The following is a 17,992-nucleotide window of genomic DNA, read 5'->3' on the forward strand; positions in this document are numbered from 1 at the left end:
TTGCGTCTCTGCCCTCTCTGTGCGTCTCTGCCCTCTCTGTACGTCTCTGCCCTCTCTGTACGTCTCTGACCTCTCTGTACGTCTCTGCCCTCTCTGTACGTCTCTGTACGTCTCTGCCCTCTCTGTGCGTCTCTGCCCTCTCTGTACGTCTCTGACCTCTCTGTACGTCTCTGACCTCCTGCGTCTCTGCCCTCTCTGTGCGTCTCTGCCCTCTCTGTACGTCTCTGCCCTCTCTGTACGTCTCTGCCCTCTCTTTACGTCTCTGCCCTCTCTGTACGTCTCTGCCCTCTCTGTGCGTCTCTGCCCTCTCTGTACGTCTCTGCCCTCTCTGTACGTCTCTGACCTCTCTGTACGTCTCTGACCTCCTGCGTCTCTGCCCTCTCTGTACGTCTCTGCCCTCTCTGTACGTCTCTGCCCTCTCTGTACGTCTCTGCCCTCTCTGTGCGTCTCTGCCCTCTCTGCACGTCTCTGCCCTCTCTGTACGTCTCTGCCCTCTCTGTGCGTCTCTGCCCTCCCTGTGCGTCTCTGCCCTCCCTGCATGTCTCTGTCCTCTCTGCACGTCTCTGCCCTCTCTGTGCGTCTCTGCCCTCTCTGTACGTCTCTGCCCTCTCTGTACGTCTCTTATTTCCTGCGTCTCTGTACGTCTCTGCCCTCTCTGTGCGTCTCTGCCCTCTCTGTACGTCTCTGCCCTCTCTGTACGTCTCTGCCCTCTCTGTACGTCTCTGCCCTCTCTGTGCGTCTCTGTCCTCTCTGTACGTCTCTGTCCTCCCTGTGTGTCTCTGACCTCCTGCGTCTCTGCCCTCTCTGTACGTCTCTGCCCTCTCTGTACGTCTCTGCCCTCTCTGTGCGTCTCTGCCCTCTCTGTGCGTCTCTGCCCTCTCTGTACGTCTCTGCCCTCTCTGTGCGTCTCTGCCCTCTCTGTACGTCTCTGTCCTCTTTGTACGTGTCTGCCCTCTCTGTGCGTCTCTGCCCTCTCTGTGCGTCTCTGCCCTCTCTGTGCGTCTCTGCCCTCTCTGTACGTCTCTGCCCTCTCTGTGCGTCTCTGCCCTCTCTGTGCGTCTCTGCCCTCCTCTTTCTTCTGCATGGCCTGCACCTCGGTGTTTTTCCTTTCTCTTCCGCTTTGCTGGTGACATTCTCGTTCTCGGATCTCTGCCAGCTTCCTGGTGACTCGTGTGCCAAGTGTGCAGCAGATTATAAGCTACGAGCCGGGCACGCCGCCGCTCATTAACGGCAACGATCTCACCTGTCCATAGCGGCTGAACCTGCATCACATGATTGTCGGGGGGTCTGACCGCTGGGACCCCCTCCGATGGCCACAACCAAGCTCTAAATTGCCCCATGGGAGGCTTACTACAGTTTTCATCCTGATCCCTCTGTTTCATGAACTTCTCTTATGTAGTGTTCCTGCAGCAGTTGTATGGTGGCCATATACACAGCCGGCCCAGGCAAGAATCGGATGGGGCCCTGACTTGCAGGGAAAACCTCTCCTGAGCTTCTGCTTCTTACAGCTGAGGATTTGCTACAATTAGATACAGTCTAAATAATCATCTTATCTGCTTTTTCCTTAGAAGCAGCGCCACCCTTTGTCACGAGGCCGTGTCAGGTATCGCAGCGCAGCCTTATACTTTATAAAGGTGCTGAGCTGCAATACCAGACACAGACCATTAACGATTGGTGCGCTGGGTCTTCTTTTTAAATTGTATTTCCTTGTAACAAGTGGTTCTCGAGTAGCAAAAACCAGAATGTGTGACCACAGCCCAAATGTCCGGACGTTATACTGTATCTGATCGGACTGATACATTGTAGCAAACTATCAGCACAGGGAAAAACCATCTGTGCTGCTGATGAAGGTCGGATGCTACTGTAGCAAACCTTCCGCTGTGAGAAGTATCGGATTTGGGCTCCAGATATAAACATCTAATATATAAAGCTGAATGTGTGTATGTGTGTGTATGTATGTATGTATGTCCGGGATTGGCATCTGCACCGTCGCAGCTACAGCCACACAATTTTGCACACTCACACTTCTGGACCCCGAGAGCGTCATAAGCTATGTTTCGAGGGGAAATTTTAACCCCGCTCTTTACAGTTATTCGCCAAAAAACCTGCCTCCATTAAAGCGAATGGAGCTGGGAGCCACAGTGCAGCCAGAACTTCAGAAGAATGCGCAGCCACACCCTTATATGGAATGTTGGCATGTCACAATGCAGCCAGGGAAAGAGGCAGACACAGACAGGGAAAGAGGCAGACACAGACAGGGAAAGAGGCAGACACAGACAGGGAAAGAGACAGACACAGACAGGGAAAGAGACAGACACAGACAGGGTAAGAAACAGACATAGACAGGGTAAGAGACAGACACAAAGAGACAGACACAGACAAAGAGACAGACTGACAGGGAAAGAGAGAGACAGGTTAAGAGACAGACACAGACAAAGAGACAGACACAGGGAAACAGACAGACAGGGAAAGAGACAGACAGAGAAAGAGGGAAAGAGACAGACAGGGAAAGAGACACACAGGGAAAGTGACAGAGATAGACAGACAAGGAAACAGATAGATAGACAGACAGGGAAAGAGATTGAGACAGACGGAGAAAGAGACAGAGACAGTCAGAGACAGACAGGAAAAGAGACAGACAAAGAGAGAGAGACAGGGAAAGAGACAGACAGACAACGATAGAGAGACAGAGATATTTATACAGAAGGGGAGACAGACAGAGAATGGGAGAGAAATAGAGAGACAGCTACTATCCCGGGCGTTAATATATTCTATTTATACATTCTGTCCCGGGAATATTAATACATTCTATTTTGTTAACAGCAGCTATTAACCCGGGCGAAGCCGGGTAGTACAGCTAGTATTTAAATATATTTATATATATATATATATATATATATATATATATATATATATATATATATATATATATATATATATAAACATATATATATATATAAAAACATATTTTTATATATATATATAAACATATTAATATATATATATATATATATATATATATATATATATACATATTAATATATATAAACATATAAATATATAACATATTAATATATATATATATATATATATATATATATATATATATATATATATATATATATATGTATATATATATATATATAATTATTATTCTTTTTTTTTTTTTCTATTATTATCACTATTATTTTTTATCTGCTACTTCACAGAGAGAAGACAGCCCCTACCGGAACATAAAATCAGGAACTACATGTACCAGCTGTGTAAATCTCTGGAGCACATACACCGGTGGGTTTACGTCCTCTCCGATAATCATATTCCTGTTAACCCCTTAGTTCTCACCTCTGCCTCGGGTAATGCACATGATCCCTGGAAAGTCATTACATCCTCCCAGCAATGCTCTCCAACCTGCGTCTCTACAGCCGCTGTGAGACTACAACTCCCAGCATGACCCGGGCTGCAGACAAGAGCTTTAAATCCCCCCCGCCCGTGTAAAACCTAAGTGTCCCGGCAGGCTATGATGCCCCCTAGTGATACTAGCAGGAGGTTTCACCTGCCAGACCCTCTGTAATCCATTAATTACCAGCTGATTCTCAGCAGGGCGATTGTTACACCAAAGCTGTCATTATTTTATTTATTATTTTTTTTTATTTATTATTTTCTACAATAAAATCTCCATTTATTATTGTTATTATTATTTTTTTTTTTTTTTTCTTCTTGCACTAAAACAGAAACGGCATTTTTCACCGTGATGTAAAACCAGAGAACATTCTGATAAAGGTGAGAAACTGTAATGTCTGATGTAACCGGTGCAGGTGGTCGGTATAAGCAAATATTCAGCAGATGAAATAAGTATTGAACACGTCACCAATTTTCTAAGTAAATATATTTATAAAGGAGCTATCGACATTAATTTCTCACCACATGTCTGTAACAACCCATCCAATCCACACAGGCAAAGAAATCAAACCATAGCTTTCCAGAAATTAAGTGATGAGTAATAATGAGAAATTACACAGGGAAAAACTATTGAACACATAAATAGAGATATGGAAAGCCATGAGACTAGCTGAAATCTATCAGTAGTTAGAAAACAATCATGCCACTTAGTGAAAAATAATATCAGCTGGTTCAACTGATGGCCTATAAAAAGGTGTCTCATTTCCAAGGTGCCATACAAGAAACATCCCATGATGGGTAAAACCAGTGAGCTGTCTCAAGACCTTTGAAGCCTTATTGTGGCAAAACATACTGATGACATTGGCTACAGAAGAATTTCTACACTACTGAAGGTTCCAGTGAGTACTATTGGGGCCATAATCCGAAAGTGAAAAGAACATAATTTCACCATAAACCGTCCACGACCGGGTGCTCCCCACAAGATTTCAGACAGACGAGTGAAAAGAATTATCAGAAGAGTTGTCCAAGAGCCAAGGAAAACCTATGGAGAGCGACAGTAAGACCAGGAATCAGCAGGTAAAATTGTTTCAAAACTGAATTCTTTGGAGGCCATAATACACACCATGTTTGGAGGCCAAAAGGCAAATCACCTCAAAACCACCAACAACAGTGAAGCGTGAAGGTGGGAACATTATGGTATGGGGCTGGTTTTCAGTAGACGGCACTGGCAAACCTCATATAATTGAAGAAAGAATGAATGGACAAATGTACCAAGGCATTCTTGCTAAAAATCTGCTGCCATCTACCAGTGAAATAAGCAAGACGATGATCCCAAGCACACAGCCAAGGAAACTACCATCTCATAGAAAGAAAATAAATCTGCTAGAACGGCCGAGCCAATCACCGGAGCCGAATCCAATAGAAAATTTATGGAAGGAACTAACGCTCAGAGTTCATGGAAGGAGCCGGGACCTACAGAATGTGAAGGGTGTGTGTGTGTGTGGTGTGTGTGTGTGTGTGGTGTGTGTGTGTGTGTGTGTGTGTGTGTGTGTGTGTGTGTGTGTGTGGAAGAATGGTCCAAAATCCACCTGAGCAATGCAGGTGACTAGTGTCTCCATACAAGAGGCGTGTGGTAGCGTACAAAAGCCTTTCAACACAGGCTTTTGTACAAAGTATTAATTACGTTTTAGTAAGCGTGTTCAATATTTTTTCCCTGTGTCATTTCTCATTATTACACAATTTATTGACATCTATGGTTTCATTTCTTTGCCTGTGTGGATTGGATTGGTTGTTACTAACATCTGGTGAGAAATTCATGTCAATAGCAGCTTTAGAAATATATTTACTTAGAAAATTGGTGACGCGCTCAATACTTATTTCACCCGCACGTGATTTTTGTCTCTGAAGGTCTCATTACCTTTCTTTCTAGCAAGACGTCCTGAAGCTGGCAGACTTTGGCTCTTGCCGCAGTGTTTTTTCCAAGCAGCCGTACACCGAGTATATCTCCACCCGCTGGTATCGAGCCCCGGAATGCCTCCTGACCGACGGGTACTACACCTACAAGATGGACATGTGGAGCGCCGGCTGCGTCTTCTTCGAAATCTGCAGGTGAGAGGCCACGTCACAACGTCCTCCGGGACACGCTTGCAGCACAGGGTGGGCTTTAAGTAGCAATGATAGAGAAGCAGATTGGGGGGGTCACAACTCAGGACCCCCATCTTTGAGCAGGATGGAAATGATATATCTGTTATTACTACGAGTGCGGTTCTGGTAAATTTTCCCAACCTTCATGTGGTGTCCTAGGCGCAGAAAGGATAGAGGGAATGCTCCTCACACTAGGATATGCCATCACTTAATGATCCGACCTCCGATCCTGGGAATCAAGGGGTTACAGCCCGGAATAGGGGTCTCCCCAGGCACCCACTGCAGTAAACGTGGCCAGCTACAATTACCTGCAAAGCGAAGAAGGCGTGATGGGCACAATAAAGGGGACGCAGCACTGAGGTCTCTACATTCTGGGGTAGAAGCTCATCTGTAGTGTTTCTGAGCGATACATGGGGGTCTCAGGTTTCTCACCATCACTGGTCTTCACTTTGTAGATGCGGCCCTATCCTGGTGGTCCCTACTTTTCTGGTGAGAAGCACTGAGCTCCTGCAAGACTGTGCGACCACAGAGCGGAGTACGGACCCCTATACTGGGTCATCAGCTGTACACCACCCTGTGCAGGAGCTCAGCGCTTCCGGAGTCTTTTTGAGCAGTCCGTGGGGGTCTCGAAAAAGACGCACTATCACTGATCTGCGGGGTCCTCCCTTTTGAAGATGAGGCCCTATCCTGGTGGTCTGTACTTTCTGGTTAGAAGCCCCGAGCTCCGGCAGGACTGTGCGACAAAAGAGCGGAGTACGGACCCCTATACTGGGTCATCAGCTGTATTCTGCTCTGTGCAGGAGCTCAGCGCTTCCGGAGTCTTTTTGAGCGATCCGTGAAGACGCACCATCATCGATCTGCGGGGTCCTCACTTTTGTAGATGAGGGCATATCCTTGTGACATACTAGGCTGGGAGTACCCCTTTTTGCAGGTGGGTCACTGGTACCCTCCATGCTTACACACACGTATTAGAGGACATGATTTTCCATCTGTTGCTGGACTACTACTCCCAGCATGCTGTCCCCTGGCTGTACCAGCTCTATGGCAGTGTGATTGGTCAGCTGGCACGGCTTCGCTGGCTGGTCACAGTTCCTGCCCTCGCCTGTTCACCCTGGCAGATTGTAGCTTGCGATAATGCTCACTCCCGGGGCTCTTTAACCAGCGCTGGCCTTTGTACAGACAGCTTTTTGCTAGCGCAGCGTATCAACCCCGGCATCAGCATTCCCATTTGTCTGTGTCAACAGAAAGGCTCTCCCTGCAGAGGACTGTGGCCCGAGCACGGCTGCATTCCCCAGGAAAATAACACCGTACATGGCGGACGCTCACTATATCATTTTTTTTCAGCCTCCATCCTCTCTTCCCCGGCTTGAATGAACTAGACCAGATATCCAAAATCCACGACATCCTGGGCACGCCGGCCTCCGCTGTGCTGAGAAAGTTTAAACAGTAAGAGACGGCGACATCCGCATCGTTTCCATCCACACATTTGCGGTTTCTTAGGATTTTGCGCTGTAGGTTAATTTCTGGAAAACATCAGATCTCCGCACGCGTCTCAGCAGATTATACAGCCCTGTACAGTGTGGATGCACGCGCCCCCACGCCCCTGTTCACACCTTCACATGCAGTCAGGGGAATAGCGTATGCAACAAACTGGTTGCTAATGACGTGTTGCCCCATAGAAATCAATAGGAACCGGACTGACAGACAGTGCTGAGCTCAGCTGGACCTTCACAGCGCCACCAGCAGACATAGCCGCTTGTAGTAACGACTGCCTTATTGTTGCAGGTCAAGAGCTATGAACTTTGATTTCCCGCCTAAGAAGGGGAGCGGGATCAGAACAATGTTACCTGGCATCTCGCCCGACAGCATCTCCCTGCTGTCCGCCATGCTGGAATACGACCCCGACGACCGTTTCAGCGCCATGAAAGCCCTCCAGCACCCCTATTTTGAGGAGCCCAGGTAGCGTTGCTGGATTCGCCCTGCGTTGACAGCCGCCCCCGTACCTGACGCCTCTTCTTATTTCAGGACGTTAGAGAAGCATTGCCTACCTCGTAAGTTAGGACTGGCCGAGAAGTCAAACACCGCGGCCTCCATGAACTATCTGATGCGGATCGCAGGACAGGGCCGAAGGCAGGTAAATTTTTTTTTATTACCTTTATTAATGGTCACCACTAGTCTTTGGAATTTCCCGTTCTTGGGCACCATTTTTTTTTGTTTAGACTTATGTCTAATACAGATCTTCAAAGCCTCTAATTAGACTTAGGTTTTTCAATATTTGGGTTCCTCCTCTTGGCCTCAATTAGGCCCCTTTCACATTGTGTTCTGATCTTTATTCAGTGGTCCCATTGGAGCTTCCGTCCGAACTCCCCTGCAAAACGGTTTGCGGACGCATGCGCCGACGGGGCCATTCACTATAATGGTGCAGAGGGGGTCACCATGTGCTCTGTCGTGCACCATTTTCGAGAGTATATGCTTAGTGGAGGCGGACACCGAGACGTAGTATACTGCATATGGTTGTCCGCCTCCACTAAGCGTATACGCCTGAAAATAGTGCACACGGAGACCCCATCTGCACCATTATAGTCAACGGCCCCGTCGGCGCATACGTTCAAAACCCGTTTTGAGGGGGGTTTGGGCATAAGCCACTGAACAGAGATCAGAACGCAATGTGAAAGGGGCTTTAGCTGTTTCAAGGGACTGCTGCTTCTTGTGTGCTCATCTACTTAGTAGCAGCAGTGCAGAGTATTTCAGCATTTATCCATCGCTGCAATACCCTTAAGTAAACAGCACAATGAAGCCCGATCTAAAGCCCAAAACAGTGAGTTGTGACTCCCACCCCGCTGATATCAATATTCTTAAAGGCTTATTCTTGGAAAAGTAAGTTATCCACTATCGGTCTTAAAAGGAGCCTCATTGAAAGCGGGGTCCGACCTCCCCCCCCCCCCAGCAATAAGTGAATTATCCTCTATTCTTCTTTTGGAGTAACCCTTTAAATCTCCTCAAAAACCTTTAAATAATAAAAATCCACCACTATCGGGACGTCACAGTTGCAGCGTTAATATATAGCAGTGTGGACGCAGTCTTTACTTTATTGACAGCAAGCAGAGATCTTGAAACCGGTTTTTACTTCCACTTTGATGAAATCTAAATCTATTACCTTTCCAATGTCTTCTTGCTTTTCTTAAGCAGGTGATGAAGCCGCAGCCAGACCTTGCCTTCCAGCACCACGGACCTACCTTTCCAATGGAGCTGCCAAAGCTTAACGTACCCAGCGTCTCAAAGACGGTCCCCTTCTCCACGCTCAAGTTTCAATCCGTTTTCCCCACTCCTGGAAACGGAGGAAAACTTCCTATAATCCCAAGCGTGAAATACATAAACACCAAGGTACAGTCGAGGGCTCGGGAGTTTTTTTTTTTTCCTTCTTGTACGATCTTTGCCTGTGATCTTCTGTCCTGTGTTCACAGTTTGACATCCACCAGCACGGGAAGTCGATGATGAAGCCATATCACTTACCTTCCCTGGAGAGAAAAGGAGGAGGATTCTGATCGCACACACAATACAAACCGTGCCTTTATCCGAGCCGGAGAAGACGCACAAAGCCAAAACCACCCGTCCCCGTTGTCAGAGCCCGCTCCTCCCCGCGCTCTGCTTCCGGGGTTCATTTACTCCACTTACAAAAAAAAAAAAAAATTAACTCAATTTGCACTTTACAAACTGATCAGAAAAAAATTGTATCAATTCTGCAATCTTTGCCGTCCTTGATTGTCTCTTTACTAATAGAGTCTTTTTTTTTATATTTTTTTTATTATTAAATCTGAACATTATGGCCATTAATTTAGTTTTTCATACCAGGAGGAACAAAAAAAAATAAATAAAACCAGATTTGTAAGATTATATATTTTTTTTTTCCTGTAGAGGCGTCTGTGCCCCAGAATACAAGCTCTGCTATAGGGGGCAGCACCGGCGAACATGCGAAGGCATCAGTCACACTTGTCAGGATATTTTCGCATTAGTATTTATAAACCAAAATTAAGAGTCTGTCTAAAGAAAAAAAAAAATGCAGATCTGATTTGTTTTTCTAAGTCGGGTTTGTACCTAATGACGCTGTGGTCAGGACGACTCCACTTGTAGGGGGCAGTAATCTACAATGAATTTGCAGAATGTCCTATATAGATGTCAACCGGGGGTCTTCAGTCTATAAAGTTTCATGCAGGCACATACGCTTATGATGCCACCAGCAAAATGTGGATAGACAGACACTTAAAAGGGAATCTTCTCGGGGTCTGGGCTTGCTGATGGGCAGGGTCCTGGCTGGTCAAGGTCTGGCTCCTGGCCGTTGCAGTCTGACAGTCGGGGTCTTGGCCAGCCGCCTAACAGGCAGGGTCGGGGTCCTGGCCGTTGCCAGCTGAAAGGCAGGATTAGGGCTCTGGTCGTCTACCTGCCAGTTAGGGTCCGGGCCAACTGTCTGACAACCAGAGTCGGGCTGTGTTCACAGCCGGCGCTCTCACTGCCGAGACTGTACTCGCTCTAAAACACACCCCTCTAACTCAAAGCCAGCGGCTCCTGGGGGGGGGGTGGAGTTCACTTTCTTCAGGCTGCAACTCTTTCCTAGTGCCACCATATACCTATTAACCTGCAAGTTAATAGCGTTCTTGGTCATTACAGGTTTCCAAACACCCCCCCCCCCTCCAAGAAAAAAAAATTATAATAAAAAAACAATTTATATATATGTATGTATGTATGGGCTGGTGCATGATCCATAAAAGGATGGAGTAAAGAGGGGAGTTTTGCCCGGTCGCGGTTTCCCTGTGCAGTGGCGACCCCCCCGCAGACCACATTCCCTTTCTGGTTCCACTCGCTTCGCTCACAACAGATTTGGTAAATGGCGCCGATGATGTTGACGGCATTAATAGTAGCTTTGCCAAGACACAGACACTTAGGACACGTGCCTGCGACTTTTCTATTAGTGCCCCTCTCTGCGGATGTGAGCTGTGCTAGAGAACCCTTTCTGTTGCACAGTGGATCAACAGTGAAAGTTACTCAGAGCCGCAGACCCCTTAATTCTCGAAATTAGTGGGGGTCCCAGAAATAAAAGCACTATAAAACCTGCACAAGACAATACATCATGTATCTCCTCCTGGAAGAAACTTTCTCATTGGAGGAGATTGTGGAGGCCGCAGCGCTCACATGAGATTAGGGCAGACCAGCCACGATGGTGCAGCATACATTTATTTCCGCCCCCCCTAGTTTATGTAGCCCCCGCGGCCATTGATAAGGAGTTCAACAACAGCTTTTAAAATAAAAACAACAACTGTGAAACTTTATCATCCGATTCCCTAATTTAATAAATATGGTCGACGCCAGAAACCCTCAAGACGATGGACGGGGCGTCTTATCGCAAGCAGTCACATACATTTAATACAGCATGGTGGAGGACAAAATATCATCTGAGCAAGAAAACAGAAAACCTTTAATATTAATATGTATCTTTTAATTAGAAATCACTATTTTCATATAATGAAAATGACTAGTGTAATGATCAAAATCCCCCGCAGCCCACCACTCAATTACATTATTTGTACATATAATACAGAGGCATTAGAAACCACAATATTAAAATAAATGTTTAATAGATACAAAGGATATTTTTTTTTCTGCACAACAGTTTCCTTTTTCTCCTGGGAATTTTTTTTCTGTTTTTTTTTCCTCTTACACGCAAAATTAAAAATTCTCAACTTGCATTTATTTTTTTATTTTTTTTTTTTAAGTGCAAACTTTTTTTTTTAATTAAAAAATAAGGTTTTTTTTTTTATAATAAACTAAAAATTGCAGCTTCCATCTTCCTGGGGGGTGGGGAAGAAAAAAAAAAATTACATTTCAAGTCACTGGAGAGAATGACTTTGCTTTTGTATCAAGTGCATTCTTAAACCATTGTAGGTTAAAAAAAAAAAAAAAAAAATCAGTGCAATACACAGTGGTGGATTAATTCATAACCATCTAAGAAGAAAAAAAAAATTACCGGGGATTTTCAATAAGCAGACTTTATTTTACAATTATATTTATAAAGATTAAATTACATTAAAGTTGAAAAGTATAAAGCAGAGAGGAATGAATGGACTAGTATCGATTCCACTGTAACGGCTAAGGAAGTTGTGGAGGATTTTACATACACACACGTATATACTTCTCGGGGGGGTGAGTAGTCGTGAAATTCTCTGCCCAGTATATCCTGTCAGTTGTGTGATATTTAGTAGATTTTTTTTTTATTTTTTACTTAATAGAAATCCATATATCCGTTCTGCCCATGTTCTACTCTGACGCTCCGCGGCTGAAGAGCAGCGCCGGGGTCCTCTGTCCTTACGTCTGCTCCTGTAGTGTGTGCCTCGCTAGCAGTAGTGTCATGGCTATACTACTGTTCCACTTGGAGAATTCGCTTGGTTTTGGGATGATATTAAACCCTGTGGATAAAGCATTTTTTTAATTAATCATAAACAAAAAAAAAAAAAAACAACCCCCAAAAAATATAAAATATTGAAAAATATTCAAAAACAAATGCTTTAAAGGGGGTTGTCCACTACTCAGACAAGCCCTTCTCAATCCCTGTTTCTCCCCCAGCAAAATAATTATACTTTCCTCCAGTGGTGTCGGTGCTGCCTCTCCTGGGGATTGCGTAACATTGTGTCACATGACCCCTACAGCCATTCAGTGCTGGTTTCACTCACATCATAATATCTAGAGGTGGATAGAGGGCAGCCGCAGCTCTCACTTCCTTCGATGTCTGGATTTTTCCGAAAGCGAAACCAGCACTGATTGGCTGCATAATGCCACACGATCCCCAGGAGCCAGCTTAGGCTTAGTTTACTGTGGGAAAACATAGGGATTGTCGAAGTAATACACAAACCTCTTTAAAAGAGGACCTGTTGTCAAATCAAAAGAAACCAGATTTCGCTCTTATTTGAGTAGCTCTGCTTTTTTTCTTTTCTTAAAGAGGACCAACCAGCAGGATTTTCCTATATAAACTAAGGCCAGTGCTACACTGGCACTATCAGGCTGATTCTATACATACCATTAGTTGTCAGCTAGGATGTATACTTTCTGAAATACAGGCAAGTAAAGTTTGTGAAATGCACAGTTATTTGATTGATAGCAGCTACAGAATATCTAACGGGTGGGTTGGGTTTTGCTGGTTATTCCCGCCCCTGTCTGCTGCCTGTCCTTCCTCCCCGTCTTTGTTATTACAGGGGGAAAGGAGGAAGGACAGGCAGGGACAGGAATAAGTAGCAAAACAACCTACCTGTTAGATATTCTGTAGCTATAAAATAACAGTGCATTTCACAAACTTTACTTGCCTTTATTTCAGAAAGTATACATCCGATCTCACAACTAAAGATATGTATAGAATCAGCCTGAAAGTGCCAGTATAGCACTGGCTTTAGTTTATGTATGAAAATACTGGTGGTTGGTCCTCTTTAAGTGCTCATTTTACAGTCTTCACCAAGGGGGAGTGGCTAGGCTGCTATGTAGAATAATCTGAAGAACACTCACCTGAGACCAGCAAATAAAAAAAGGGCTGGAAATATGGCACAGTGAAGGGGAAAAAAAAAACCTGAAATATTTAGGGAAGTAGTGGGAAGAAAACCTAGCCACTTTTGAGCTGGCGACAGGTCCTCTAAGAATCCCTCTCCTGTGTTTTAAACAATAAAAAGAGCATCTGAAATTTATTTTTTGAACACTGCTGTATAATATATTTGGCTTCTAATTAAAAAAAGAAAAAAAAAAAAAATTTGAGATGTGATGTGTTAGTATAAAGGCCATATGCAAATTAGGCTGGGGCGTGTGATCAGCACTGACACGCCCCCTGTGCACTCACCGCCTAATCTGCATGTGGCTTTTACACTAAAATGACATCAGCTCTCTACGGAATAGTTCTTTTTTGTGTAAGAAGCACCCATATAGCACTATATGCACTTGCAAAAATTTTTCCAACTGATTCCCTTTAAATATGGAGAAAAAAAAAAATAAAAAATTACTTTTATCTATCATGTGTTCTCCATTTGGAGTTGTACCATAAAGATCTACAGCTGTGACCACATTAAAGGTATATTCACCCCCCCCCCCCCCAGCAGCAATGATCGGAATGAGGCTTACAGAAATCTGCATCTGCCAAAATTACAACCCCATTTAGATGTCTGTAATGGATTTGCAGTCACAGATAATTCTGTGACTGTGAATCCACACAAGACATTTCCACAGCGGGAAAGCCACCCCAAATGTGGAGAATTTCCAGAAGTGACATCTGCAGGTGTGTATGGAGCAGGCTCAGGAGCTGTGCCTGCACCGCACAGGGAAGATGACAGCTGTAATGCACAGCCAGCATCTGCCCAGAACAGCAGTAATTGCAGCCATTTATACTATAAACAGATATGACAGTATATAATGTTAGTGATCAGATGGTCGTAAAGTCCCCTAGTGGGTAAGGGAAAAAATAAAAAAAAAGATCAGTCCATAAGTCTGTTCTAGAAATTTAACACCCCCCCCCAAAGAATAAACTAAAAATAAAACATTTACTTAAAGCTACTGCAGTTCCCACCAAAAAAAGGCCTTTAGGCTAGTTTCACACTTGCGTTGTGTGACGGATGCAACGGATGCTGCAAAACAACGGAATCCGTTTCGATCTTTGTTTTTTACAGTTTTACCGGCGGTAGACGATTGTGAACGATCAGCTGAGCGCTCCCTGCAGCCGGCCGATCAGCTGAGCGCTCCCTGCAGCCGGCCGATCAGCTGAGCGCTCCCTGCAGCCGGCCGATCAGCTGAGCGCTCCCTGCAGCCGGCCGATCAGCTGAGCGCTCCCTGCAGCCGGCCGATCAGCTGAGCGCTCCCTGCAGCCGGCCGATCAGCTGAGCGCTCCCTGCAGCCGGCCGATCAGCTGAGCGCTCCCTGCAGCCGGCCGATCAGCTGAGCGCTGTCACTTGCCGGCGTCCGGGCATGCCGGCGGCCGGCCGATCAGCTGAGCGCTGTCACTTGCCGGCGTCCGGTCGCTTAGCTGAGCGCTGTCACTTGCTGGCGCCCGGGGCATGTCGGCGGCCGGTCGCTTAGCTGAGCGCTGTCACTTGCTGGCGCCCGGGCATGCCGGCGGCCGGTCGCTTAGCTGAGCGCTGTCACTTGCTGGCGCCCGGGCATGCCGGCGGCCGGTCGCTTAGCTGAACGTTCGGCCACCGCGAGCCAAAATAAAGTTTGTGATTTAAAAAAAAGCAAAAAAAAAAAAAAAAAAAAAAAAAAAAAAAAAAAAGCATGCGCAGTGAAATCCAGAGGATTCCGCTGCGCAAGACAACGTTACATGCTGCGTTCCTCCCGCTGGGCGGAAGCAACGGAGCGTCGCCCAGCGGAAGCAACGCAGGTCCTTTTGGTACAATCCGTCACCCATACAAGTCTATGGGAAACAGCGGAATCCGTTAACGGATTCCGCTGTTTTCAAAAAGGGCGGATTGTAACGGAAGGAAAAACAACGCAAGTGTGAAATTACCCTAACTGATAATCTGTCATAATGCCCCCAACATAGTATCAATGAAAACTACAGCTTGACATCACATAACGGGAAAAGTTAAGGGGTCTCAGAAAATGACGACGACAACACCCCCCCCCCTCCCCAACACAAAAAAAAACCCTCCAAGCTTATGGTTTCTAACAGAAAACAACAAGCGCAACATTGAAAAAAAAATCATCCAGTGGTCCTGAAGTGTTTGGGCGCTGCTCGGTTGGCGTCCTGCACGACAGGAGCGCAATGTCTGCCATCAAATCTACAGCAATACATATTTTATGCTGCAGGGTATTTTTTTTATACTATTTATCTGTATCTCAGCATTCACATTCAGTGAATGAGACGTTCTCAGGGATCATCTATTAGGTTTGTACTTAACCCTAAATCTAAGTCAAGCAGATTTTGGGGTTCTGTAGCTTTTAAGTATTCTGTCTTGCATTTCCAAAAAGATTTAACTGCTGCCACCAGAACTCAGAAAACCTGCGGGTCCCTCTGGCCTCCCGCCCACAGGTGGCGCCCCCCCCCCGGGTCCCTCTGGCCTCCCGCCCACAGGTCGCGCCCCCCCCCCCCGGGTCCCTCTGGCCTCCCGCCCACAGGTGGCGCCCCCCCGGTCCCTCTGGCCTCCCGCCCACAGGTGGCGCCCCCCCGGGTCCCTCTGGCCTCCCGCCCACAGGTGGCGCCCCCCCCGGGTCCCTCTGGCCTCCCGCCCACAGGTGGCGCCCCCCCCGGGTCCCTCTGGCCTCCCGCCCACAGGTCCAGTGAAATCTTTACACACCTGCCATCCATCTCATTGTCCATCACATTGTGCACCTCTCTGACACAGAGCGGACTCCGTGCAGTTTTCCCTTCTTTACCCTCCATCTTTATGCCCAGATTTCCCCCTGCATGATGTGGTCTGCTATCAATCACTTGCTGCATTAGCAAAACAGGATATGGGCATCTAGAGCCACCATCTCTGCTTACTGAGGACATAATTGTCCAGTCTATATTCTCCTGAAGATATTATAAGTCTACAATCAGGAGGCTCAACTGTATAACAGGGACTGTGCAGTTATCATCAATACCCGGGATAGGAGTTACAGCTCTTCCCCGTGTGGAGAATGGGTGGTACACTCCATACACTTTCATCATATTCGGACATTCTGGTAACACCCTCCAGCCCAATCTTAAACCAAAAAAAAACAAAAAAACCCATATGTTAACTTTAGGCACTGTGTGCACACTGCATTATTACCCATTTCTTTATTTTTGCTGCAGAAGTTTGAGAAAATGGTTGTAACCTTTCTGCAGACATTCCCCAGCAAAACCTATGGGGGCGGGCGGGGGATCTATGCACACCATTTTTTTTTCTCAAGAATATTCTTGAGAAAAATAATGTGTATGTCACTTCTTTTCTGCAGGTACCTGCGGTTTTTGCCATAGATAATGGTTAAAAAAACCACACCCACAAAAACATACGCATTTTTCAGTTCGTTTTTGAACGCAAGTGCACCAATCTTTCAGACTCAAGAACTTTGAGGAAAAAAAAAAAAAAATTCTAGTGCGGACAGGGCCTTATAATGTGAGTTCTCAGAGAAGCCACTATGTGGATAATGGAGCAATCCATGGTCCGGCAAGGCTAACGTGTTTGGAAGACAACAATTTTTCTAATCCCAAACAACTTTAAAATTGCTTTATATACATATACAAGGGGGCTGCTGATAAGTCTTTGGCTTTACCCAGAAAGAATGAGAAATGTAAAAAAAAAAAAACGTTTCACCATCCTATCCACACTCTCCACTGATGACAACACATTTCTTACATTGATATTCCAAGTTCTGCAAGCCTAGCAAAAAGGATTTCAGTTGTGCCTCAAACCAGGCATCCGTAGCAGCCATGGCATCAGACATGGTGTGAAATTTGGTACCTTGAGGTGTTTCTTCAGATTTGGAAATAGATGATAGTTGGAGGTATCTAGATCTGGTGAATACGGTGGGTGGTCACCAGCTAGAAGCCCAGCTCTGCAGGTTTTGCCAGGGTCACTTGTGCAGTGTGAGTGGAAACGTTGTCTTGCAGGAACAAGATTCCTTTGGACAGCTTGCCGCACTTTTTGGCCTTCAGAGCTACCTTCAATTGGTCCAAAAGTTCAATGTAACGCCTTGCATTGATGGTGGAACCCTTTTGAAGGTAGTCCACTAGCAGCACACCCTCCTTATCCCAGAACACAGACACCATCATCTTAGTGGCTGATTTTTGGTCCCTAAACCTCTTTGGCTGAGGAGTACCCCTGTGCCTCCACTCTTGACTGCTCCTTGTTTTCAGGGTCATACAAATAAATCCCGGTCTCATCCATAGTGACCGGTCGATCCAAGAAGTTCTCATCAGTCCAGATACGCTGACAAATGGACCGGGAAGTTGTCACTCGCATTCTTCTCTGATCCGTTGTCAAACATTTGGGGACCCACTTTGCAGAAGCTTCCTCATGTCCAAATGTTCATGGATATGACACAAACACGTTCACGAGAAATCCCCATGATATCTGCTATTAGCTGAAATTTGTGGATTCCCCAGTATGAGGTTGTGCACAGCATCGACGATCTCCGGAACAACAACCACTCTCGGGCGTCCAGGACGGTCCTCATCATTGGGGCTGAAGTGGCCCGTTTTAAAATTTGGAAACCCAGTTCTTAACTGAGGAATAAGAAGGGCATTGATCCCCCAATGCCTGCGACATATCACCATGAATATCCTTCACAGATTTTCCTTGCAGAAACAAGAATTGTATCCCTCCTCTGCTCAGTTGCTGTAAATATTGCATTAGACTTCGCCATTTTGTTTTCCCGCGTGCGTAGAACACTGTTACCATAAGCAACAAGCACAACATTTTGAAACATTACACACAAGGCTTTTATGTGATTTAACATTCATTAC

General features: G+C 45.8%; 2 protein-coding genes across 5 annotated transcripts in view; one reads left to right on the forward strand and one right to left on the reverse strand.

The window, feature by feature from the left end:
• Window positions 1-9,426, forward strand: part of MOK (MOK protein kinase) — a 30,494-nt gene extending 21,068 nt beyond the window's left edge. Inside the window, exons 5-12 of one of the 4 annotated variants that reach the window (XM_075331152.1) lie at window positions 3,210-3,288; window positions 3,732-3,780; window positions 5,330-5,508; window positions 6,889-6,990; window positions 7,330-7,503; window positions 7,570-7,678; window positions 8,731-8,928; window positions 9,009-9,423. In XM_075331152.1, the coding sequence (XP_075187267.1) occupies window positions 3,210-3,288; window positions 3,732-3,780; window positions 5,330-5,508; window positions 6,889-6,990; window positions 7,330-7,503; window positions 7,570-7,678; window positions 8,731-8,928; window positions 9,009-9,089 (971 nt within the window). In that variant the 3' untranslated portion in view covers window positions 9,090-9,423. Of the gene's footprint in view, window positions 1-3,209; window positions 3,289-3,731; window positions 3,781-5,329; window positions 5,509-6,888; window positions 6,991-7,329; window positions 7,504-7,569; window positions 7,679-8,730; window positions 8,929-9,008 lie in introns of all 4 variants that reach the window. The other 3 variants (XM_075331153.1, XM_075331154.1, XM_075331155.1) reach the window with 3 other exon arrangements.
• A 1,587-nt stretch (window positions 9,427-11,013) lies between these two features.
• The window catches only part of WDR20 (WD repeat domain 20), a 27,236-nt gene continuing 20,257 nt past the window's right edge, over window positions 11,014-17,992 (reverse strand). The window contains exon 4 of the mRNA XM_075329573.1: window positions 11,014-12,002. Coding sequence (XP_075185688.1) covers window positions 11,949-12,002 — 54 coding nt within the window. The 3' untranslated portion in view covers window positions 11,014-11,948. The remainder of the gene's footprint in view (window positions 12,003-17,992) is intronic.

This window comes from Anomaloglossus baeobatrachus, chromosome 12 (assembly GCF_048569485.1).
Source record: "Anomaloglossus baeobatrachus isolate aAnoBae1 chromosome 12, aAnoBae1.hap1, whole genome shotgun sequence".
In the NCBI taxonomy this organism is placed as follows: Eukaryota; Metazoa; Chordata; class Amphibia; order Anura; family Aromobatidae; genus Anomaloglossus; species Anomaloglossus baeobatrachus.